Source organism: Seriola dumerili, unplaced genomic scaffold (assembly GCF_002260705.1).
Source record: "Seriola dumerili isolate Sdu_G_001 unplaced genomic scaffold, Sdu_1.0 BDQW01000191.1, whole genome shotgun sequence".
Taxonomy (NCBI): Eukaryota; Metazoa; Chordata; class Actinopteri; order Carangiformes; family Carangidae; genus Seriola; species Seriola dumerili.
The window spans coordinates 2,203,004-2,221,630 of NW_019174446.1; the positions used below are offsets into that span (position 1 = coordinate 2,203,004).

At 40.5% G+C, this 18,627-nt stretch overlaps 3 protein-coding genes across 4 annotated transcripts in view; 2 read left to right on the top strand and 1 right to left on the bottom strand.

Annotated features, from left to right (window-relative positions):
• Positions 1 to 3,490, top strand: part of nipal2 (NIPA like domain containing 2) — a 28,198-nt gene extending 24,708 nt beyond the window's left edge. The window contains exons 9-11 of the mRNA XM_022753401.1: positions 1,240 to 1,303; positions 1,394 to 1,491; positions 1,679 to 3,490. Of these exons, the coding sequence (XP_022609122.1) occupies positions 1,240 to 1,303; positions 1,394 to 1,491; positions 1,679 to 1,785 (269 nt within the window). The 3' untranslated portion in view covers positions 1,786 to 3,490. The remainder of the gene's footprint in view (positions 1 to 1,239; positions 1,304 to 1,393; positions 1,492 to 1,678) is intronic.
• A 31-nt stretch (positions 3,491 to 3,521) lies between these two features.
• pop1 (POP1 homolog, ribonuclease P/MRP subunit) lies at positions 3,522 to 13,579 on the bottom strand. Of its 2 annotated transcripts, none has more exons than XM_022753399.1 (16): positions 13,494 to 13,579; positions 13,128 to 13,257; positions 11,286 to 11,426; positions 10,811 to 10,986; positions 10,427 to 10,687; positions 10,219 to 10,306; positions 9,820 to 9,998; positions 9,339 to 9,613; positions 9,121 to 9,214; positions 8,910 to 9,018; positions 8,694 to 8,813; positions 7,046 to 7,167; positions 6,744 to 6,935; positions 5,813 to 5,967; positions 4,941 to 5,171; positions 3,522 to 4,238 (listed from the first exon to the last, which is right to left on the bottom strand). In XM_022753399.1, the coding sequence occupies exons 2-16, from the start codon at positions 13,252 to 13,254 to the stop codon at positions 3,539 to 3,541; spliced, it is 2,970 nt and encodes a 989-aa protein (XP_022609120.1). In that variant the 5' UTR covers positions 13,255 to 13,257; positions 13,494 to 13,579; the 3' UTR covers positions 3,522 to 3,538. The 2 variants fall into 2 exon arrangements, with proteins under 2 accessions (XP_022609120.1, XP_022609121.1); XM_022753400.1 differs by lacking the exon at positions 13,494 to 13,579 and adding an exon at positions 13,479 to 13,488.
• Positions 13,580 to 13,834: 255 nt separating this feature from the next.
• rida (reactive intermediate imine deaminase A homolog) lies at positions 13,835 to 18,537 on the top strand. Its single transcript, XM_022753491.1, has 6 exons — positions 13,835 to 13,999; positions 14,936 to 15,041; positions 15,248 to 15,302; positions 15,413 to 15,481; positions 17,938 to 17,993; positions 18,095 to 18,537. Exons 1-6 carry the CDS (start codon positions 13,935 to 13,937, stop codon positions 18,152 to 18,154), a joined length of 411 nt encoding a protein of 136 aa, XP_022609212.1. The 5' UTR covers positions 13,835 to 13,934; the 3' UTR covers positions 18,155 to 18,537.
• The last annotated feature ends 90 nt before the right edge of the window (positions 18,538 to 18,627 follow it).

Below are 18,627 nucleotides of genomic sequence, written 5' to 3' on the forward strand. Positions count from 1 at the left end.
TATGGAAGTCATTAGTCAGTAATAAGAGATGGACTAACACATTGTTGGTTTTGGTCTTTTGATTAGATTTGTTGGCAAAAGGAAAAACAGCATAACATCAGCCTTATCCTTTAAGAATTATATGTGTGCTCCAACAGTCCCTGCAATAGTTGAAATCAATTCATGACACAACACAGTGCACCATAATACACAGTCAAGATGGTGATTCACTCCTATATATGTGAACCACTTAGGAGTCCTTGTTCTGCAGTATTTATAGCATGTGTATTCTGCCAGGTCAGGTCTTTATTATCTTGTCAGTAAGTGTTCTTTGTTCAATCTGAACAAATCAAGGGTTTTTCAAAAGCAATTTTGTCTTGAAGGGAAAACACCGAAAACACTTTATTATAATTTAAAATCATTTTTTACAATGGCCCTCACATTACTAAATCCATTTCCTCACTTGTTATTCTTCTTGTGGACAAATTGTCCATATGCCACTGACATGACTTCATTTCAAGCTATTTCCAGTCCTTCTTCAGTGGAGTGTAGTAAAGAGAAAATGTTCCAGCAGTTCAAAAAACATCAACTGTAAACAACAACTTTTGGTGTCAGTCTCTTAGACCAAGAGAACAACAGCTTCTTTCCACCACTTTGCCCTGATGTCCCATAATCATACAGGGAGACATCCATCATAGAGGCAGTAAAGCCACATGGTGTGTGGTGTTTTGAGTCACTTACCTTCCCTGAAAATCTCCTGCTCTGATATTGCTCTTAGTTTTACTATTGCTCTCTCTGCCTACACATATGATCCAAAAACTGACATCACCTAACAACAAACTGCTGATGTATTATATCTATAAGGAGCCAGTGGGTGGACTTCTTTAAAATGAGTTTTGTTCCAAACTAATGAAGTTATTAGTTTGGTCCTAACCCAGTGGCGGTCACAGCAGCAGACTTGGGAACAGTGAACTGTGAAAATGTGAAAGTGAAGATACAAACTGTTCTTTGCCAACTTTCAGCTACTGAAACTGTCACTTAGGGGAAAATATGAACATTTTCTGTGTTGCTCATCCTCTGTAAGAACTACATCCTTCAGTTAATAATAAAACTCTCATGCTCATCCCATTGTAAAATGTGCTCAGGATTTTCAGGGCTACATTTCACAAATAAACAAAGCACTAGAGATCTGAGCTACATATTCTGTTATTCTTTGAAATGCATTTTAACGTTTTTTTTTTTTTTTTTTTCATTTCGCAGGGATAGTATTTTACCAGGAGTTTGAAGGCTTGGCTTTACTGAACATTTTTATGTTCCTGTTTGGGTAAGCATTCATGAACACGCAAGAAACTGCATCTTATTGAACTGAGATATTTACTGTAAAATGATGTCAGAACCTTATTCTCTTTTCCAGTTGTCTTCTGTCTTTCCTTGGAGTTTTCCTGATAGCACGAAACAGGCCGAAGATAAAGCAACAAGATCGCAATTTTATCGCAATGGACAGGATCCCTGGTAACTTTTCAATCAACTATTAATCAGTTCTCTTCACAACTAACTATTTATATTGAGTATGATGCAGTGACTAGCCAGCAGTGATAATATGACTCTGCCAAAAGTGACCCTAGATTTATCTGGCTGCTAATGTCTGCAGCCCTGGCAGCAGGGTCCATCTAATGAGCTGTGCTGTCTGTGTTCACAGGCAGAAGAAACACAGTCAAAGTGCAGCCTGAGGCAAAGACTCCGACATACGGATCGCTGGCAGCCAAACTCATGTGCAACAGAGCTGGCCAAACAGACGATTCTTAGGACCAGCTCCATCTGTCGGGACAGTAATTTTGGTAGATTTGTGTGTGTGCGTGCCTCTTCCTGGGTACTTCAATAATATCTCTATTTGTAGAAATAAATGGTAGGCAGTGATTCAAACCAGTGCCAGCTGAGCACCAGCATCAGTGGCCATATTGGTGTTAAATTTCTACGCCAGAAATGTGGAGTACCTCTCAAAAGAGCTGTATTTATCCTAGAGAACTTTCTGTTTCTCTTGTGTTAACAGTATTTTCAGCAGGGTGGTCGGTAACACCTGAGAAGAAAGACTGAGATAAAACACCTCAGAAAAAAGACCAACATCAGATGCCTTATTAGCAGCAACTTTTAATTTGAAAATGTCTAGGAGGCCACTGTGACAAATGCCTCCCAATAAAACATATGAATTATGTTAACCATCTGAATAAATTGGTCTGTGTGTGATCAGTTGTCAACAAACAAGGGCAAAATCTGATACATGAATGGTCTGAAGATTTCCTCACATAGAGCAAAATAAGTGCACTACTGCCCTCTAATGGTGAAGGAAGCTCAAAGATGACCAGATGACTTTGTAGGTTTTGTGTTAATCTGAGTACATTTGAAATGACAAAGAGAAAAGCATTACAGCATTAGTTATATAAACAGTCTTTCATGGCTCATCAGTTAAAATTGCTCACATTTATGTCTCTGGTTTTAATTTGTGAGTGAAGCACTTGAGCACACGTCATTCTGAAATCCTTTTCCAAGATATTCTAATATAACTGGTCTAAAAAGCACTAATGCAGGGCCTGGCCGCCCATCCTTACCTCAAATAAACCTCAGACTACATACTCAATTCAACTGCTACCAAACTTTAGTGTTGCCAAGCAACAAAACTCTTATCTGCCACCTACACATTATGGGATGTGTGGAAAACCACTGTTCATGCCAGTGCACCTATAAAAAGAATGAACATTAAAGTATCAGTTGTTTCATGCATTTACTTTTAAAGGGGCCAGACTTTACTGTGTGGAGGTTAAATTAGTACATGTGCTGTTTTTACACAGGTGAAGGTGACAGTAATTACACATGCATGGCATATTCTGTGAAGTGCAGTATTTTATTGCCTAACGTTTGAACAAAACCTTTTCAGTGCTGTGGCATTTTCAAATAGAAAGTGACACGTTTCTGAAATCCAAACCCATTAATTTGACTTTTTAAAAACAATAGGATGCCACCAACATAAATACTCTCAGCACCGTTAAGTCTGGATATAAAAGGATGTACAATAAACCATAAATTAATACCTTTTGGAAACCCAGTTGATAAAAGGCTGAACTAATCTTTCTAACTGAAACAAAGCTTTTCATTCAATCCTGTACTTAACTGATCCCTCTGTGGAGCATTAATCTGATAAAGGAACTGGTATAAAAACAAATATCCAAAAACAACCAAACTTATTCAACTGAAACAGTGAGGATGTCTCTTCCCCAGAGTAAAATATACACAACTAAAAATTCTCTTTTCAACACTGGCACCTGGTAGCTTGTAATCATTCCACATGCATGCCATTAAGTCATCAGCCAACACTGGATTATGGCACAATACATGAAAGCAATTATGAAGGCACAGGGATTCTGTGAGATTAGTTAATGAACCATCATGCAACTTATAACCTTAGGCCTCTGCAGGACAAAAAAGGTGGTGTTTATGTTTCTCCATTAATGCAGAATTCATTGCTTTTTGTAAATCAAGTTCTGCAGAGGATCAGATGTTTCAATCAGACCTCAATGTTGATTTTAGCAAAGCGGTAATGCAGGGAGGTGGGGTTGCGCAACAGCAATATTCCTCTGTGTTCTTTTGGCTGGTTGAGGAGGGTGTTGACGAGACCAGCAACGCTGACAAACCCCAGAGCCTCCCCACAGCCTGCAGACAGGGAGAAGTCACCCTGAGTAACCCAGCCTAGAGTCACTCGGGAGCAGTGAGAGGTGATGCTCGGCAGAGGATCCGGCCACAGCCCAAAGATCAGGTCTGTGGATGACTCAGAGGATGATTTGGGGTCTTCAGAAGACGTGGTGAGGTTTGGTTCAGAGGCAGAGGGGAGGTCTGACCCTTTACCCTCGGTCTTATCAGAGGACAAGGAGGATGTAGCCGTTTTCTTGGAGCCCTTCTTTCTGCGTTTCATTCTGCTTTTAAAGTGGTTTTTGTGTGCAAGCTCCTGGGGGCCACTGCTGTCAGACTTGTTGCTCAGCAGCTTCAGGTCCTCTGTGCTTGGCACAAACACCATGGCATGGAGCTCCGGTTTGCCCTTTGACAGCAGCGACAGACGCACCCACACCAGACTCATCCCGTGCTCTGTGAGAAACGACGTCATCGCTGAGGAGTCGAGAGGGGGCACCTCCCCAGCACGGCACGGCCTCTGACCTTTAGATGTCGTGGGTCTGCACCAACCAGAGAGCAGCCTCAGAGACTTTCTGCTCCTAGAGAGCAAAGAAACAAACAATATCCATTTATTACAATTGATTAACAGTCAAAGGAATAGTTGCATTCTCATTGGCCCCTTTAGGTGTCCCGAAAAACATAAAACATTTTTAAATTCCTAATGCTGAAAACAAAAAGGCAGCCGATGGACAGTGAAAATCAATCCAATTTTTTTCTCATAAAGTCAGTCATTACTCAAAGCTTGGGTGATGGCTTTATGAGAACAGATGCAACTCTTCCCCTCTACTAATCTATGTGATGTATTGCAGCAATTTAAGGCTGGATGTACTTTGGGGATTCTCATCAGGGACATTATGATGAAAGGGAGGTAGACTGGAGAAGTGCCATGCATCAAGCTTGTCAAACGCTGCACTGAGGTCTCTTTAAAAAAAAAAAAGAAAAAAAAGAGGAAAGAAGTAAGTGATGACATGAGACCAAAGCTGCAAAAACACTGCCCGTTTCTGCTCAAGAGACCTTTAAAAGTCAACTGTATTAATATTGTTAGAGCTGTGATTTAGATGTGCAGCATGTTTAGTGTCTGAAGGAACCTCAGCTTCGCCTGCAGTGGGTGTGTGTGTTTTGAGTCAACACTGATTACTTTATTTTCACAATAAGTGAAAGAGGAGGATAAAAACAAAAAGAATAAATCTTCAGTATAAATCACAAATAAGATTATTAAAGAAGTAAAACAAAACATTCACCTGAGCACGGTGAAGCGGCTCTGAGGCTTTGTTACAGCGGTATGTGATGTCATCTCCTCCTCCATAACTGTGTCAGCGTCAGTTGTGGTTTGGGTCTGGCTGTCTCTTTTCTGCTCCTCTCCTCCTTCACTCGTGATAAGCTCCCACTCCTCAGCCAGCTGTTGCCATGGGCAACGGAACGGAGCCAGACAGCCATGTTTAATGTAATTGGTCCTTTTGGCGGGTGGACGCCTACAGGAGAGGTCGAAAGGTCAAACCCTTGTCAAACTGCTGGGGCAACCCTGCCAATTTATGCAACCAATCATGACCGCTGAGCGGTGGGTAGTAGGGGATAAGCAGCACGCAGCCTTATTACCATCTCATCTGCATGGTGGGAAAGATCTGCATAATGGAAATTAACTGGGGTCAGAGCTGTGGAGTGCTTCCCTCTATCAAAACTTCTAATCCACTAACAATCTCACCACTTACTTAGGCTGCACGCTCATAAATATTATCTTTTCCATGCAGATGATTGTACAGTCACACAGTAACAGACCCTGACGACGCATCTTTCCAACAGAGCGTCGTCATCATCATCTTACTTTGTGTTTACATGCTCTTTGCAGTTTAATGGGTAATTTAAAGTTTGCTAATGGTTAATTAAAATATACTGTTGAAACATGTCCATCGGTGAAATAGACTTTTATATTCTGGGCAAGTAATTAAGATTCTGTTTTCTATCAGCAGGATGACTTTCTAGTTGTATGCCAGAATAATATTACAAGATAAAACAAAAGGTTTGGCAGTACAATGAATACAGCTCTTAACATGTTTCCCATCATACACAACATTACTATATTGGTTCCTGTGCTCAGCTTCAGTCTTTATCTGACCTTTTGAACTTGTCCAGGAGCTCGGCCTCCTGCTCCTCCTGAAAACCGATGCCTGCGGGGCAGTCTGGGTAATCATGGGGGAAGTTGGGGGCTCCTTTATTCTGAGAGTGTTTTAGACTCATATTCAGCCCACCGATGCGGACTCCTCTGTACACCTGGCAGAGGGCGAAATAAGTAAACATTGGATTTTAGGCAACTTGACAAATAAAGCAAACCTGGGGGCTTCCAGTCCACCTTTAAATTTCAAGGTACAGTTAACATTTTCACAGTGTTTGTCCAAACAAAATGGAACTGCTCCAAAACATGAACAAGGCTTCCAAGTAATGAAAACAACGTTCAGAGCTTTCCATACTGACTTCCACGCTCTAACAAAACTCTACAAAAGGGAATTGGAAACATACACATTTTTGGTTTTAATAAAATCCTCGTTACTCATATCTTCATTTGACTTGTTTCAATATTTGGAAGACATGTCCTGGACAATATATCAAACACAAGAATTTTGATAGTATGCACATCCAAAGAAAAAAAAAAAAAATCTCATCTGCACACTGAAATTTAAAACCTCCCCAAAAATTATTCATGCAACTTTTCATTGATGTAGCATCATTGCATTTTTTGAGAGGTTGCAAATTCCAGTGTGCAGACAACCATCACCTTTTCCATTAAACCAAGTTGGCCTTATCACTCTGCCTGTTATTATAGAACCAATATATCTTAATGTCTACAACAGCTTAGTATTAGAATATGTGAAAAAGTCCTGTTTCAACACTACATGAGACTGTAAGATAGACAGCAGCTTATGAGAATGGCATGGATATTTCAACAGTGTTTTAATCCAAGTTAAACCACATTTATTACTGCTGTAGGGAAAACAAAATTGTTCCAAAACTGCTACATTGTGGCAGAAACAAATAAAAACACCACCTACCAGTGGGATCCAGAAGGCCATGCCCCAGCCTTTAGGAAGCAGCAGGTCCCATCCAGCACCCCAGGAGCTCATCTCATGTCCCACCTGCTTGCCAGGCTGGTGAACCAGCAGGATGGGGACTCGTCCCTGCAGGGGAGTGGGGCTCAGCCTGGAGCCCGGCACCAGCACGTCGCTCCTCATACGGTTCAGCTCCTGTGGCCACACACAGAAATCGCTAGAGGTTACACTTACATCTAATACATGTCAATAACGATTGCTGACTGTATGACATTTCAGGTAGTAAGAAAGAGACGGAAAGATACCTGCTCTGATATCTTGTTATCAGTGACATTGTCCCGTACAGACTGCTCCCACAGGAAGCTCTGACAGCAGTGTTCTGGTACTCCTCGCAGCATCAGCTCCCTCCTCTTCTCCTCGTCCACCTCTGAAGAGACACACAGCACAAACACATGGCACGCTCCTGTATAACCAGCATCACCAGCCTCTGTGACATATGAAGCTCTCTACGTCCGATTTATAACCCAAAACCTAAATGACCTGATCACTGATTAATAAAACTCATTCAGCTGTGGAAACAAGAACGTGCTAAATACAATACAGAATAGAGCTCAAAGAATAGAGCTTTCAAATGCATATTGAATTTCACAATTAATACTAAATATGACATTACAAATAATTACAATTACAAAGTAGGAATAGTATGAGGACAATAAATATATTTGATATTATAATTCTATTTTTTGATATAATATTGCAACTCCTTGAAATGACCAGGTTTTACTAAAAAAAAACAAACAAAAAAAAAAACCATAACAGATTAAATTTAACCAGATAACTCAGTAACCTCCTTCTTGGAACAGGCCTCCAAGACCTGGATCTCCTCTTCCCATACTTAGAATAAAGCCCTACTGGCTAATGAGTTTGCAAAGCCATTTGGGCAGAGGGAAAGCTTGAGATTGTAAAGTTATTAAGTCATGCTGTATGTCAGCCAGTGAGCAGATCTGTGGCACTGCGAATATCTCTCACAGAACTAGTGTCACCTTCTGTTCTAATCCACAGATTAGAACAAAACTGAGGACGAGACAGAGCATTGGTTTAAAACAATATCTTGTGATTAAATGTCACTATGACATGACTTGAAGAATAATCTTGGTTATTTTAAGACTGGGCCTTATTAGCCTTGTTATGGCTGTAGATGCTGATCAAGGTCCTTGTGAATACTGAGGACGCTTTCAAGGGAAGCGATTAAATCCTGTTCCTCCTCCCGGCACCCTTATTACAATGTGAACACAGTAAAGTACTAACAACCAGCAAAGTAAACAAGAGTGTATGTGAGCAGTGACACATGGCAACAGACAATACTGCCTCTGTTATTATCACTGAAATGTAAGTTTCTTTCATTATGGGTTTGACAGGATTTTCTTTGGCCCAGTTTTATTATGTAATAAAAATCTGCAAACTATTATCACTAGAACTGATTATTATGAAAACTAGCAAAATAAAGGCACCGGTTGAAATCAACCCTCTCCATCTTTGATGCATCTCCTCATAGTCAGTGAATCAGCTGTTGTCGGTCACTGAGGGTGTGTTTGGAGTACAGGGTCCTGCCAGGATTCGAACCTGGAACATCTGCATGGCCAGGCAGAGGCCCCCAGGAGCACAGAACCAGATGTGTACTCACTGAAACAACCTCAGGACCAGACACAACAGACTGATTCTGTGCTTAACAATGCATATGTCTTTTTCAATGGTCATGTTTCTGCTGGCACATACTGTATGAAAAAGAATATATTGTCCATCTGCACACTGTATGACATACAAGTCCACATTAGGAAATATATGAATATGAGATCATAAAAATGATGATTTGTGGTTTTCATGCCCCTTTAATCTTCTGTATCTGTTCACAAACTGCCCACTCCTCTGTCTGTTCGGTAGGTCAGATTTTACCTTGTGCCTGCTTTACACAGGGCAAAGCTTTAACCTTCTTTGTTGGTAAAGTCAGCCTGGGGTCATCTACGGCCAGACCCAGCACTGCGCCCGAGGGGAGCTCTCCAGTCGAATAGATGTCTGGATGAATTATAACATTCATTGTTAGATAAATGTGCGTACCACAAAAAAATAACATAACAGTATTTTAATTTACGTTGAGAATTATCAATAAACCTTTCAGTATGTGAAAGATATCAGCTTGTTGTTGATGCAGTTTCATCTTGCTCTCATCTTTGCAGTGCTCAGGCCACCAAAGGGGGGATGGCTGGGATTTATTCATTTCCTTAAAAAAAGAAAAGAAAGAAATACACAGTTATTTGGTGTGAAATGCAAATACATCTCACAGGCTCTTTGCTTTTCATGTTTACAACACTTTGAACCTTACCTCACAGTCTGTAGCAGCTTCCAAAGTTTCAGCCAGAACAGAATGGGACTGTGGTCCAATCAGGCGATAGCGTACAATCTCCATCGTGAGATCACTGCAACAGATTCACAGGTGAAATACAAACACTGCAAAATAAAACAATCACCAGCATTTGCACTGGAAATTTTCAAACCACGTTTACTTAGTTTGCCTGAATCAAGCCTGTAAAGTACACTGACTTTATAACTATTCCAGTTGAGCTGGACCTCCATGTGACCGGGGTGGTGGGAGATCTGCTACCATCTCCCAGGATCTTCTTGGCAGGAGGTCCACTGGCATCCTTACAGTTCCGCTTTCTCTTGGTCCGGGAGATTTGTATGGCCCCATGTGTCTTTGGAGGTTTAAGTTCTGGTTCTGGGGTGGGAGCAACCTCTGCAGGTGTTACCACTGGCACAACTGGAGGAACTACAGCTTCACAACACTGGCACACTCTTTGTAATTCAGGGAGAAGATCCTGGAGGGAGGATACAGTAACTTGATTTAAAACATTTGCAGACCTTGTCTCTCTATTAAGTCATATCAACTAAAATTCAAACTTTCACCGCAAAATTAATTTACATTTTTTTTGTCAGAATACTAAATGCTGATGTTTTAATTTCAATAATGTATAGTTCTGCATTAGTCAACAACAACCATTTTGACCTTTAAAACTCCTCATACCTGTTTAATAGTGGGATGAGCCCAGATCCACAGCTGTCTGTGACTTGAGCCCTGTGTACGGGGTCTCCAGAGAAAGGTGACAGGGCCCAGGGGCTGCAAGGGGTAATGTCCCGCTCTGTACATCACCACACTGCCCTGTCTTCGCCCTGATATACAGAGTGCCGCAGCAAATGTAGGACCTGAAAACACAAACCAACATGCATATTTTCCTGACTACTGAAACTAAACTAGTCTGAATATGTGCAATGAGAAGTTTGAGTAAGACTGTGTGAATCTTTAAAAACTCAAACAAGCTAAAACAGTTATTGTGAAAGTTAAAAATGTTATCTGAAAATCAGAAATCAAAGAAATCAAAATCAAACCTATGTACTTGTTATTGGGTTAGGGAATATACACTACCAGTTTCCTTGTTGGTCAGTTGTGACAGAGCAGCCAGCAGCTTGTCTTCCTCTCCCTGTAGCTCTATGCAGCAATAGTATGAAAGATCCTGAGGGGACAGAACCAGAAGATTTAAGCTAATTTCACTGGTGCTGAAATCCCCTTAAATACAATCCTAAACTTGTGAAGTAAATGAGGCAAGAAACACATTCCCAGGCTGTGTGTTCACCTGCAGCAAACAGTGGGTGCTCATGGCTCTGTAGCAGGGCCGGTAACATTTGTATGTGGGTCTGTCCCCGAGGCAGTAGCCCCACTTTTTAACCATGTGGAAGCGCTTGGCGTGCCAAATGTGCGTCTCCAGCCATACGTTCTTCCTCTGACGTCGGTTGAACTCCAGCAGCAGGTTTCCATGCCGGCGGCGGGCCTTACGGCTCTTGTTCTTTGCCTGTTCCTTCTTCTTCTTTGAGCCAGCCTGGAGGCTCTTCTGCCGCTAGGGGAGGAAGGGAACAGAGATGTCAATGAATATGTCAGGGCAGAGAAGGAGAGTTTGTATGTGAAACAAGAGACAAAGTGTTAAGTGAGATGCTAAACATAAACATGTCTTGAACGTTACCATTCTGTTGGCCACTTCTCTCAGTCTGTAAGGGAGCCGCTTGGTGTTGTGGCTCATGGCCCGTCTCCTCATGTGTTTGGGCAGGGCTGCAGACACATGGCAGCTGCCTGTTGTCTTGGTGACGGCTTTCAACATGGCGCTCACCTCTGCTGCCCTGGCTCTTGCAAAACCACCAGCTGGGTAGGGATGGTAGCAGAAGAGAACGGTGGAACAAGGCACTGAGTTTTAACTGTCATTCATCTCATCTGACTGTGACACTGTATTTGCAGTTTCTAAGCATTTTCAAGATTAGTTTCTACCATTTTGTGACTTTTATCATCCTCAGTTGAACTAAACATCATGTTTATTTGACAAACAGAAAAAAAACAGTAAAACTGCACCACATGAAAGAATTGTTCATTGGGCAATCCCTCTACCAAAAACACCTCATGATACAGGCCAGTGTGAACTTGTAGAAGCAGGACAATGTCTTTACCAGTGATGTACTTGGGCATTTCTTTGGCGTAGCTTCCTCCATCTTTCTGGTGTCCACGGACCCATCCACTCTGGTGGTGAGAGCTCTTCTGCCTCTCTGTAGATGGATGGGTGTCAGATGGACCATCACCAACATCTCCACCTTTGTGAAAATCATTTTGTCATTAGAGATGAGAATGTGTCCAAGGCTGGATTACCACCTGGGCATAATAAACAACTGCCCTGGGGCTCCAAATCATCAGGGGTGGTGATCTCTATGGCAATTACTTTGTGGTTTAATGATTTAAAAAATGTTTGATAATAAAGAAAAATAGTAGTGGAAATGGTAAGGGTCTTAAATTGGCGCCTGTATATTTGCACTGTATATTTCCATAATCATGTGGCCCTGTCTTTAAGAGTAGCTTTTTAATGTTCCTCTTTGCACACTGCTAAATAAATATGTGCTCAGTTAAATTATTTCTAGGGAACTAGCACTCAATAAACCTGGATAGGGTAGTATTACAGCATGGTAATACTGCACTACCAAGGGACCTGCAGTTTATTTTTGCCCAGGGGCCCCCAGGAGTTAATCCAACCCTGAATGTGGTGTATTGTTTTCTCTTTAGATAAACTCTTGCTTGCCCGGCCTCCACGGGGAGGTTTGGATAGTTGAAGTTGAAGGACAGTAGCCTTGGAGCTGACATGGACTGTGTGTCCTCTGTAACCCTGAACCTTTAACAACCCTCTGATACATTTGATTAAATCACAGAGACATGCACAGTCAGTGATAAACAGTAGTGACGGGCCGGATGCGGACTGAAATCTGCTGACCACACAGCAGCCAGAGGAGGCGAGGGCTGCAGTCGAAAAGTATTTTCTGCTTAGGAAGGTTCCTAACTAAGTGAAATGACCCAGAAGTATCTGGGAATATTACTCTAAATGATAAGGAAAGGGGCTTCAATGCTTCCTATCTTGTCTCCTTTAGCATAGGAAACACTGGACCTGCCTTTATGAAAGGAAAGGAGAAATGCCTGTCCCACAATTCTTTGCCCATTGCTCATTGTAGTTTCACCTTGGCAGACCCACATAAATGTAAAACAACAGAGAAAATGTTTTATGTTTGTGACACAATCCAGAACTGATGTAAATCCTTGTCTGATTGACTGAAGCCCAAATCCATAAATGTAGATCTCTTCTCTTACAAATCCAGTTAGGAGTCATCATGAAGAACAAATATATTGAATTTCTAGTTAACAATATCATCATCATAAAAAAATGCTATAGTCTTTAGATAAATGTCATTTAACTAAAGCACTAAAAATTAATTTTCTCTACTTAATCATATAGAAATGTCAAAAGCACCTATGTTATGAAACTAAATACATGTCTGAATATAATTTACTCTGAACTCTTGCTCAGTTCCTTATTTCTGTTCAATCATTATTTTATGGCCTAGCTTTCTCTATTTGTATATTCCTTTAAAGTCATCTTATTTCAACATTTCAATTCTGTTTGCTTTGTTTTTGTGGTTAGGAAAGGAGTAATTATCCTCCATGTGTTATAAATAAAGTTAACTTTAAAAAAAAAAAAAAAAAAAGCTTCGTGTTAGTGCAGCCAGACTCTCCGCACCGCGATTGTCTTACCCTAAGTCCTTATGAATTCTCCTTTACATCTTTACTTGACCTCATGACGTTTTCCATCGTGGTCAAGAATGAATGGCTAGGAAAGGAGATTATTTTGACTTTTCGACCGCAGCCCCAGTCTTGTAGAGTGAGATGTAGTGAGAAGGGCACATACTGCATCACAAGAGCAGAAACCAGAGACAATGACATGACATGACATATAAACAGAGAAGGCAGAGTACCAGTGACCGGGGTGTCTCCTCCGTTCTGTGTGCTGCTCTCCACACTCAGGGGAGAAGATGGATACTGCACACTAGTGGGCTGGTTCCTCATCTTCTTCTCCCGCATCTTCACTTTAGCAGCAGACATTTTCTACGGGAAACGAGAAGGCAAGTTTGTCACGCCAGCTGACATAATTACTGTTTGCTAAACGCAAAGCTGGCACTCCAAGCAGCTACATGACTTGTCACTATGCCTACTGCTAACGTCAGCTAGCTAGCCACGTTACGTTACTCCACGTAAAGTTCAGCTCTTTGTTTAACTGACGACAACACAAATAAAACATGTATTAAAATTAAATGCAGAATAATTACATTGCGTATGTTCACCTTTACATTCCCGGGTGTGACGGTATGTCAGAAGCTTTGGTCCAAATGTATGCCCTCTCTCTATTAACAGTTCACTACCATGTGAGTTTCCCTCACGCTGGTTGACGCATGTTTGCTTCCGGGTATGAGGTGTTCAGGGGATTTGTAGTGTATCGGCGCAACAAAAAATATAGACTAATCTCAACATACTGTCTATTCAGGTTATGTTCTATTTTCTCATTTGTTTATTTTATATTTGCGTATAAAATTTGTCTGTATACCTGCACTACTACTAAAATGTAAAATAAGAAAACATTTTCGCGCGTCTAAAATGTAATTTACGGTAAAGCAGCTCTGACGTTCTTACGTCCTCGAGTGCTCTACTCTCTTCTCCACGCAGCTTTACAGTTACACAGCTACAGCGCTTATTTCATTCACTTGACTTGATTTATTCTCAGAAAAATGGCTTCTTTAATCAGGAGGATTGTCAGCACAACGAAAGCTCCTGCTGCTATCGGCCCGTACAGGTGAGAGCAGCTGAAACCTCTGATTGTCAAGTTACAGATGGTACATAACGGACGAAGTAGCAAACAAAATAACATGTTGAAAGCAAAGATCGGTGTTAAAACGTTGAAACAGTAATGACTATTGATATTTTTCTCAACGTGATCACACACTTGTGTTTAATTGCACCGAAGAGGTCACTGTTCTGCTCAGTGGTTGTGGCTGGAGGTGGAGCAGTGGTCACTCAGATGTGCTTTAAGGGTCAAAGTACAGGCTTTTGGATTGTACTTTAAAGTTTATAACAGCAAACTACGGTCATAACTTTGCATCCAATTATTTCTCAGCACAGTTTCCTCCTTACACAGGTGTACAGAATGTATATGCACTAGTGATGGTATTTTCCCATGTTGTCTTGTTACTGTCCTTCTCATTACAGTTACATATAGTAGGCCTATAGTATAATATTTGTTTTGCACCACTTCCTTACTTTTTTTTAATGTGTACAGTTGTCTTGCACGAGTTGTTCTTTGTAGTGTATCTCTGTGTTTATTTCATGTCTACACTATGTGCCTTTTAAATTGCCCCCTGGGGAAAAATAAAGTTTATTGAATTGAATTGAATTGAATTATTAAGTTATTATGACAATGCATTATAAAGTTTGGTCAGCTTCTGTGTGAACACTGGTTGACAGTATGTGACATATTCATCATTTACTTAATGAACTGCGGGAGTTGATAAAACATAAAAGCAAATGCAGGTATAGGCACAGAGAATACAATACAAAGTTAAATACAAATACTATTTCTCAAACAAATTTTCTGCACCTGTTGGTATATTCAGAAACTTTTCTGAAATTCCTGTTGGTTCTGCACCGCTGGTAATACAGAAGACTTGACAAAACTATTTGAATCCAGCCTCCAGTCTAATGAAGATAACTGTTCTCGTTTGTGTGTCTCCAGCCAAGCAGTGGTGGTAGATCGGACAATGTACATCTCAGGACAGCTGGGGATGGATCCTGCCAGTGGACAGTTGGTGGAAGGTGGCGTTCAGGCTCAGACCAGACAGGTGACCCCTCACACAACCAACCAGGAGCAACTGTCCAACATATTATTATGTTATGCAATTTTGTGTTGCTTCACTTTATTATCATTAAGTTAGGTTAAGTTTTACATATCTTATCCATTCAGATGATGCTACAATCTGAATAAATGCAGTGTATCATTAGAATTTAACAGCAGAGCACCTAATATTAAAAAAAACTGTCTCCCCAGGCTCTTGTAAACATGGGTGAAATCCTGAAAGCTGCTGGCTGCAGTTATGAGAATGGTGAGAAAAACTTTAGTATCTGAAAAGTTTTACATTTTGAACAGATCACTAAGAAGATCGCTAGACATCTTTTATTGCACATCTAATCATTTTGTCATTGTGTCCTGCAGTTGTCAAAACCACAGTGCTCTTAGCTGACATGAACGACTTCACTAATGTCAACGATGTCTACAAGCAGTGTAAGTTTGATTGATTTACTTAATATTATGATTTTCTCTTTGCGGTTTTTGACCATGCTCATCTGTCATGATCAAAAACGTATCACAACAGGCCTTCATGTGACTCTCTGAGCAAAGGTCCATCACTTGAATTGTGCAGTCTAGTTTTTGCCACTGGGTGTCAGCACAATCTATTCATGATCAATTTATGCATACAGACCCTGCTGGTCATTGCCTTTGTACATACTCGACATATTATCATCCATAATGGGAAGGATTATTCACTTATTTTTTTTCTGGGTGCTTATCTATGATGACAGAGACTTTAAGTTTCTCTGTAGAAAACAAACAAATCTATTTATAAGCACTATATTTTTCAGGATACATCTTTCAGATAATTGTCATCCTTGATTTGTTTTCTTTATCCAGATAGTGAGCTTAGAAGTATGAACCACATTTTAAGAAATAGGTGAAGGTGAAGATGTCATCAGGCTGCTGAAATGTGCTGAGTCACTCCTGAAACCTGAGCTGCTGCCACCAGTGGATTAAGAAAGAATATGATATTGCTCCAAATGCACCAGATTCTTTTCAGTGCAGTTTTAAGTAGTGTTGTATTGCTTGGCCTTCACAAAAGACCCTGAGGCCTGTACTAGGAAACAGGATTTGTGATTAGAAAGTTAACTTAAGGTTTAAACCCTTGTTTTCAGGGTTACGACAGTGGTTCACTTTTTACCGGGGTACATTGCCATGGTAACTTATGCTGAATCCTACCTGATCCGGAGCAGGTTGTGTTCAGCGGATCAGATCAAAGACTGTCAACAGCCCAAATACTGACCAATCAGATAACTGGAAAAATGAAGTAATCATTCCTATAGGATCCTGACAGGAACAAACGAGTTTACAATAAAGTTTCAAGTAATAAAGAGCAACAGATATTTTTCTAAATCAGTCGAATCATATTGCTGTTTCAGACCTTGCGTGTGTCCACTCTGGTTTTAACACAGACCTTCTAACAAAGGGAGGGAGAGTTTATCACACTAAATAACTACGTAATAACTATAATTATTATATTATAAACATTACTTTTTTTATGGTTTCTCCTTATTGAATATCACTTTTGGATGTTACTATAACCAAATGTGTCTGTAGGTGTCACTGTTTCTTCTCATATCATATTATAAGTACTTTATTCTGACAGTGTTGGTTATAATGAACAACTCTGCCTCTTTCTCATGAACGCACTCGTAGTCACACACACAAAAACCCAGAGTCAACTGAGCCAGTTTATAACCAGCTTTGTGATACAGGTTATCGAGGATGGCAAATGTTAGATTCAGTGAAGCCAGTTAATGAAAAGATGTGTTGAGTATGGTGAACTTGCTTTGTAGTACAGGCCCCAGGTCCAGTGCTAGTGTTTTTGTAATTTGTGTTTTAGTACTTTTCTAGCACACACCTGTTGCTAAAGCTCATAATCTACCGGCACTTGACTGGTGACACAGTTGTGTGCTGTTTTGAGTGGTGATGAGTCAAACTGTGTTTCCAGCTGGAAAATTTGTGCAGAAAAAATCATAAAGTTATATTCCCCTATTTTTTTTTTTCTCTGCACCCACACAGGTGTTTTCACTTCAGGTTGATGCTGGGTGGAGCTATGCTGGAATCACACAAGCTCACCAAACTTTATTTACCAATAAGAATAACAAAGCAGTGAATTCTCCCACCCCAGCAGGTTCTGCAAAGCTAATAAAAGGATCAGAGACATTCCGATCAGGCGTCGTCTGTTCACGCCTTCCCCGTCCACTGAGGAGAACTAATCAAATGATATAAGTGAAAACACCTGTGTGGGTGTATCAGGCGTGAAATTCAAGTTAGCTACCCAATTGTGTACAGTATTTATTTTATATTTTTTATATAGTATTAGCTGACTGTGACTATTAGACTGTGTTTGCAGAGAAATCAGTGGATACTTCTGGCAGTTATGTTTTTGCTTGTCTGTTCACCCATGCTGTTAGTGTTGCCTAAAAAACACAGTTTCACACATACACATAACACACAAGAGGATTTAAATAAAGACCCACCTGCTACAGTATTACTATACTATACTATACTATACAGTATTTATTTAGAACAACAATAACTTAAGACTTCATAAACTGGATGTGTTCAGTTAGAAAAGCCCAGCAGACATGGTGACATGTGGTGAGGGGAAAAGCACAGGTGTAACTAATCAGACTAATGATTGCCTGAGCAGACTGACTGGGAGCCTCTAATTGGTGTTATTAGTTTCACCTGTGCTTTTTCATCCACTGTGTGAAATTCATATTAACATGTTGCTGATTGATCACCTCTAATCAGAGGTGGGCGACACTGACTGGCTGGCTAATGAAAGACTAAGATCCAGCCTCATGTTTCACTTAATGTCAACGTGTTTAAATGTGTCTGTTGTAACTTGATGACATTTAATCTGCTGCTCTCTCTAGTCTTCAGCACTAACTACCCGGCCAGAGCTGCCTACCAGGTCGCTGCTCTTCCCAGAGTATGTATTCTTTGATGACTTTTTTTTTCTCTTTTCCATTGGTTCTGTCGGTGGATTTAACCAAACTGAAAGCCGTGTCCTCTCTCTGTTTCTCTTTGTAGGGTGGACTGGTTGAGATCGAAGCAGTTGCAGTTTTGGGCCCTCTGACCGATGTTTCCTAACAATCTATCAAAGAATAAAAACTGGAAAACCCACGATCACTGAAAAACACATGAGCCTTGTTTTGTAGACCAAGCAAGAATTGATTAAACATAGTACTAATTATTTTTATTATAGCTGTATCATCTTTTGTGCATCAAGGGCTCTGGCACTGTCACAAATATGTCAAGGGTCACTTTGGAGACCAACAGCAGTCCAGCCCAGAGCGCTGTCTCCTGTATCATTAACATTGATAAGACATGTTTGGACACAACACTGCTCATATTTCTCTTACAATAGCTAAAAAGTAAGTAAGCTTGTAATTGTGTTAAATTACTCTACCAACCTGTGTTGTCATGACTGTATCCTCTCATAATATAACTCAATAATAAATGTTTTTAATCTACTTTAATGGTGATTTGTGACCTTCATTACAACAAAACCACTTGTTGATCATCAGTGGAAATTCACTTTGTGATATTTTTTTTCATTTTCC

What these genes read in the sequence shown, in the direction of transcription:
- pop1 (XM_022753399.1), bottom strand. Translation starts at nt 13,254, where the DNA reads ATGTCTGCTGCTAAAGTGAAGATGCGGGAGAAGAAGATGAGGAACCAG. An exon ending in AATGCCCAAGTACATCACTG is followed by an intron (nt 10,987 to 11,285) that starts GTAAAGACATTG and finishes ATCCCTACCCAG; the next exon opens with CTGGTGGTTTTGCAAGAGCC. An exon ending in TCAACTGGAATAGTTATAAA is followed by an intron (nt 9,215 to 9,338) that starts GTCAGTGTACTT and finishes AATCTGTTGCAG; the next exon opens with TGATCTCACGATGGAGATTG.
- rida (XM_022753491.1), top strand. Translation starts at nt 13,935, where the DNA reads ATGGCTTCTTTAATCAGGAGGATTGTCAGCACAACGAAAGCTCCTGCT. An exon ending in CAACGATGTCTACAAGCAGT is followed by an intron (nt 15,482 to 17,937) that starts GTAAGTTTGATT and finishes TGCTCTCTCTAG; the next exon opens with TCTTCAGCACTAACTACCCG. An exon ending in AGGTCGCTGCTCTTCCCAGA is followed by an intron (nt 17,994 to 18,094) that starts GTATGTATTCTT and finishes TTCTCTTTGTAG; the next exon opens with GGTGGACTGGTTGAGATCGA.